This window comes from Mycetomoellerius zeteki, unplaced genomic scaffold, assembly GCF_001594055.1.
Source record: "Mycetomoellerius zeteki isolate Tzet28-1 unplaced genomic scaffold, Tzet1.0 scaffold113, whole genome shotgun sequence".
Taxonomy (NCBI): domain Eukaryota; kingdom Metazoa; phylum Arthropoda; class Insecta; order Hymenoptera; family Formicidae; genus Mycetomoellerius; species Mycetomoellerius zeteki.
The window spans coordinates 1,122,351-1,128,344 of NW_017256051.1; the positions used below are offsets into that span (position 1 = coordinate 1,122,351).

The 5,994-nt window shown below is 30.0% G+C and overlaps 1 protein-coding gene across 1 annotated transcript; it reads left to right on the forward strand.

Moving 5' to 3' along the window:
* The first annotated feature begins 765 nt into the window (after window positions 1–765).
* Dic1 (Dicarboxylate carrier 1) lies at window positions 766–5,277 on the forward strand. Its single transcript, XM_018455235.1, has 8 exons — window positions 766–1,058; window positions 3,622–3,793; window positions 3,995–4,150; window positions 4,244–4,410; window positions 4,483–4,690; window positions 4,780–4,860; window positions 4,942–4,998; window positions 5,089–5,277. The coding sequence occupies exons 2-8, from the start codon at window positions 3,686–3,688 to the stop codon at window positions 5,197–5,199; spliced, it is 888 nt and encodes a 295-aa protein (XP_018310737.1). The 5' UTR covers window positions 766–1,058; window positions 3,622–3,685; the 3' UTR covers window positions 5,200–5,277.
* Window positions 5,278–5,994: the final 717 nt, after the last annotated feature.

Consider the following 5,994-nt stretch of genomic DNA (forward strand, 5'->3'; position numbering starts at 1 on the left):
AACTAAAAATATAGACCAAACAGATACAAGAGCTCATTGAGCGATCGTGGTACTGAATGCACCCAATGCCAAAATGTCGTTCGTTAGAAACTATGAAGTTTACAGAGCTATAACTTACGGCGTCAGCGTCACTAGAGTGAGATAGATTTTTCTCTCTCGCACAATTTCGACGAATAATCGGCGGACTTCAGGTGTCCAGACTCTGATTAGAGGGTCTCTAATATGACATATGACGGAGGTTGCCATGTTCTTGCAAATGCTCGAAGTTCGCGCATTTCTTATTTGAGGATCTCTAATTTAGAAAAGACATATCGGCGGAGCGCAATTGACGGAATGCTTGCAATCGGACGGACATCGTTCCGCCAATTCCGCATTGCATATACGTTCCGCACCATGGGACTGCGCCATTACAGCCTCATCACTACTGCTGCTGTCATTGGAGATCACGCATAAAAGGATCAATATACATACATGATACAATGTAAATTAATTGGCTAAATATTAATTATACAATTTCATATTTTATTCTATTAATTTAATTAGGTAATAATATAATAATAATAATATACGTTTAATATTAATAGTAATAATAATATATATTTAATATTGTAATAATATACATTTAAATGAAATATTAAGTGCATAAATTCCAGATGAATTTTGCTTTGGAACGTGATCTATTTTAAGGAATAGCACAGCACTTCCATAATTTGCAACTCGCTAAGTTAATTCCACAACTCGCCGTATACGTCAACGTATGCAGCTGTTTATCGCGATAGGCGATAAGTGGGAATATCGATAATAATGACTACGTAAACAGTACATATTCCACTTCCCTTATGTTCTACTGGAGGCTCAAACGTCTCGACTGTTACATGAGGAAGATGGTACTATTCAGTGCTATTGCACGTGGTTGTCAGCTGATACGCGCCTGCGTCCACATTTCACAGCCTTTTCCATTCCTCTGGAACATTTTACGCCTATTACGTCAGTCGAAATCCAGCTGTCGACTGGATTGGAACGTTCTTTTGTTATCGGCGCTTCCGAACACCAAACTTGTACGTACTTTGCATACACTGATTTCATTAAAAAAAAAACTCATTAATTCAAAGTATTCGAATGATAATCTAAAGATCTAGTCTAATTGATCTGCTTGAATGAAAGGAGAAATTCGTACGCCCGAATTCGGCATTTTTTAGGACAAGACTGAATTTCGAGTAAAATTAAATAAAAAGCTAGGTACTTCTGTATATAGAGGAACGGATCAAACAAATTTGAACTTTTGATAATATATAGCCTTCATTCACCGATCGAATTTATAGAATAAAATCGAATGTGGGAAGCAAAATATCAGCAGGATATGCTAACAATTCGACTCTCGTAAAATGTCACGGTAAATTGGCGTCAACCATCACATTCACCTTCGTAATTCGTATTCTGCGAAATCTGATGGCAAATCGACAGCAGAAGTCGAGCAGAACCATTTTGTAATCATTTAAAAAATATAATATATTATTTGAATGAATCATTTAAATGATTACAAAACAGCAGATTCGTGCTCGGTGTCTACAGTCATTCCGCTATCATGTTCTGTTGGCTATCAGATTCTGTTATATTTCTAGTATACTGCCAACAAAGTTTGTAGCAGATGTTTTACAAAACCTTTCGATAAATTTGGAAAATGGAAAGATCATATTTATAATGATTGCAAAATTCCTAGACAACAAAAAGTGTCTAAAATCGTGTCAGAAGACATTTTTTGTATCTAAAAGACAATTTAAAGATGTTACAATTTTAAACTTTGTGTTATTTGGGTTGTTACGATTAATTTTTTTTTTAACAATTAAGTAAGTATATTTCTGCCTAGTAAGTTTCGTCAATAGCGAATTCGCTCGTGCAAACATGGCGAATGCTCGCATACTTGGTTTTTCAAGCCGTGTCCAAAAGTATAGTTAAATTATTGACTGAGGATTAGAATCACACCGTTATCGCTAGATCGCTTCTATTTCATCTTTTATTTTTACTTGGTTTAATTTTAGCCTGACTTGAATTTAACAAGAATTTCCGATTTATATTTGCGTAAGATATCGTAGAACATTGCAAGTTTCGTAACATCTAAATTTATGAGTTTCTGTAAAAAAAAAAGAGCAGATATTTCGGAGTATTTAATATTATTTGTTACATGATGTACATACTGTAAAGAAAATTACATTAATATATAAAAGAACAAGGCTCCGAAGAAATAAATCATAAATTCAAATAAAGCCGACTATAAACGTATCAAAAAGACAATAAGAATTAAATACAACAACAGATGTTTCGACACTTGATTTGAATCCTCTTTACTATAAAACTGACAAAATTAACAAAATTATTGAACGTTGCAATAAACACGGTAAAATATCGAAAATAAAAATAAAATTGATGCTTTACCAATAAGACAAAAAACATCGTGCATATAATGTCCAGAAATAAAAAAGTTAGTAACGAATGTCTTTAATAGTATTTGAAAAAAAAAAAAAATAATAATATATATATTTAATATTCTTTAATAGTATTTAATAGTATTTATAGAATACTTAAATCGTTAATCGAAAAGCGAAATATTAAATGATCACTAAAACTGTTATAGTCTAATATACAAAATAATTAAAAACTTATATTAGTAATAAAATAACACAGTGACATGACAGTAAAATGCAGAATATGAAAGGTGTACAATACAAACTGTTATGAGTTTGTGAGAGATTGATGAACAAATAATAGCGTGTTTATACGTACTAAATTAATTAATAAAACATAAAAGCATCACGATTTTGTAAAAAGCTTACAATATAACGGATTTAAAAAATCCGTATCATTTTGCTAATTTAAATCTTGCTTTTGTTTTTGGATATAGGTACATGTATCATTTTAGAGATCAGTTTCTTATAAAATGTTTTTTTTTCTTGTTCTAATAAGTATTATAACGTTGTTCCAATCGAATTCATGCAATAAATTAATTCTGCTTTCAATTGTTACGGAGTGTTGATTGATGTTCTATTAATATTATTCCGGTGTTCATTTATTCTGGTTTTTAATAATTGCACCCACATAAAACGTATTACAATCACCTGTCTTTTGTACCCTAATAAATGTACTCAGTTTATTAAGTCCTTTATCACACACACATACATACAGCTGAGTCACTCTTAAAATTTTGTTTTAAATCTTTCGAAATTGTATTAGTACATGTAGGATGATGAAAAAAGTAGATAAATCAGCTAGTGCAACTTGACCTGCACTATTAATAGAATTGATATTAGTCCAGTTGAGCTGTTTAAACTTTTAGAATACATACAAATTTATATGTTCAATTTATAGAAAATGTATGCATTTCTTTCTATCTTATGACTGTTATCTAAACTCTGATATGATAATTTTTTAATCTCTTTCTTTCTCTGTAAACTATTTGTCTATTTTCAACATCAAAATCAAGAACTGTCATTCCCATATGACTAAGTAATATATTTAACATTTTGTTTTATTAGCATACACATTAATTTTTATTAGATATAAGATAAATTAATTATACTTTTTGGATAAATCAATATATGTTTTAATTAATTTTTCTGTTTACAGTGTTAGTGTCAACATTAGTGCCATAGATATGTTCCTAATTATTGCTTAGTATACAGTGGGAAAGATGAGTAGAACAATGACTGACAAGAGTAAAAAATTATCACGCTGGTACTTTGGTGGTATTTCTTCCGCAGCTGCTGCATGCGTGACCCACCCTTTAGATTTACTAAAGGTCTTGTTTATATTTCGTTCTTAAATGAATAGATACTTTTTATTAGTAAAAGTAGTGAAAGATATTACAGTTTTTTTTTTGGTGTAATCAGAAATTATTTCAAATTACTGATAAATATCAGTTCTCTTTAAATGTAGATACAGAAATACGAATAAAGAAATATGTAAATTAGGGGACTAAACGATCAGATCTTTCTTCTAGGTTCACTTACAAACGCAACAAGAGGGCAAACTATCAGTAGTACATTCTACTATTGGAATAATTAGGAAACAAGGAATATTAGCTCTATATAATGGACTCAGTGCTTCCCTACTTCGCCAACTTACATATTCTACAATAAGATTTGGAGCTTACGAGGTCGGTACATGCAAACCTTATGTGCGTCATCCATATGTATATAAACCGTTTTCTTCTTAATTTATTATACACAGGTCATGTTGAATATAATAGGTCGGCAAACAAACATTTGAATCGTCTGGTCATCCGTTGCCTTTTTATCAAAAACTTATGTTGGCTGGAATTTCCGGTGCTACTGGCGGTGTCTTTGGAACTCCCGGCGATGTGATTAATGTACGCATGCAGAATGATATCAAAGTAGCACCAGAACTAAGAAGAAAGTAAGAATTGACGTCCTTATTTGATCATATTATACTTCGTTGGTCTTATTAATATATTCCTTTATCACACAGTTATAAGCATGCTTTAGATGGACTGTTGCGTGTAATTCAACAAGAAGGGGTTCGTCAATTGTTTAGTGGATGTTCAACTGCGACCATGAGAGCAGCACTAATGACTATCGGACAATTGAGCTTTTATGACCAGATTAAAACAACGTTGTTACAAACTGGCTATTTTCAAGATAATCCTTCAACACACGTTTTATCCAGTGTATCGGCAGTGAGTGTCTATAAATATTGAGACGTATCGTTCTAAATTTATGGTATATTCGAAAAGAGATAACGTTTTACATTCTTTTGTGCTGATAGGGCGCTATTGCAACAACGCTTACGCAACCTTTAGATGTTCTAAAAACACGAGCAATGAATGCTAAGCCTGGAGAATTTAAAGTAAGTAAATCCAAATCTAAATAATAATCTTAAATAAATTAAAAATATGCAATTCGCGACTATATTATATTTTCTGTACAGAACCTAATAGAAATCTTCCTATATACTGCCAAACTTGGGCCATTGGCTTTCTTTAAAGTAAGTATGATTGAAAAAGATCTTTATGTCGATATTAATAAATAATTTTGATAAAATCACACATGCAATATAAATTGTTTCTATTTTTAGGGCTATGTACCTGCATTTATTCGGTTAGCACCTCAAACTATTCTCACATTTGTATTCCTTGAACAACTCAGATATAATTTTGGATTCTATCCACAATCCGTAAAGCCATAAATTATAAAGATGAAATATTTTTGATAAGCAGAACTTTTGTAAGATAAACGGATTCGTTTCGTGGCAGATATTATACAAGAAACAAATTGATAGTGTTACTATAAATGATCATGCAATATATAATGCAAACACAGATCAATATGTGAAAACATTTGCAGTAAAAATTTAATTACTAAATCGCATGCAGTTTAATGATTAAACTTTAATTAAGAATTGATCATTATGTTTCTATCTAGAGATATTTTAATCAAGCCATGGTTGTAGTTTTCAATTGATACATTCCTTATATTAATTGTGATATGTCGACACAAATATAGTTATGTATATTTTAAAACATTTTATTTAAAATATGCATATATATTTATATATACATTTATAAAAAAAGCAAAATAAATTATTTATATTTATATTTAATTGTATCTTTTATATGTATACGAAGTGATCCTTTAAGTACAAAAAACGAAAGTTATACATTTTACGAAAATTAACTTTTATAAATTTATCTTTTTAAGACCTTCTATATACTTCAAGTTATTCCACTATTTTATATTATACAAATGTGTGAAATGTATAGTACAAAATTCACGAAAGAACTTTAGATAATATATAAAGAAAATAATTTTTTTTATTATATTAAGATATGCATGTTTATTTTAACAGCATTATAAATAATTTGCTATTGAAATGTATATTATTTTTATGATAAAAATATTGCAATTAATTTTTGAAATTTCTGCTTATATAACTATGTAAGTTATAAAAGTAAAAATAAAAGAATATATTCTGAATTTTTAT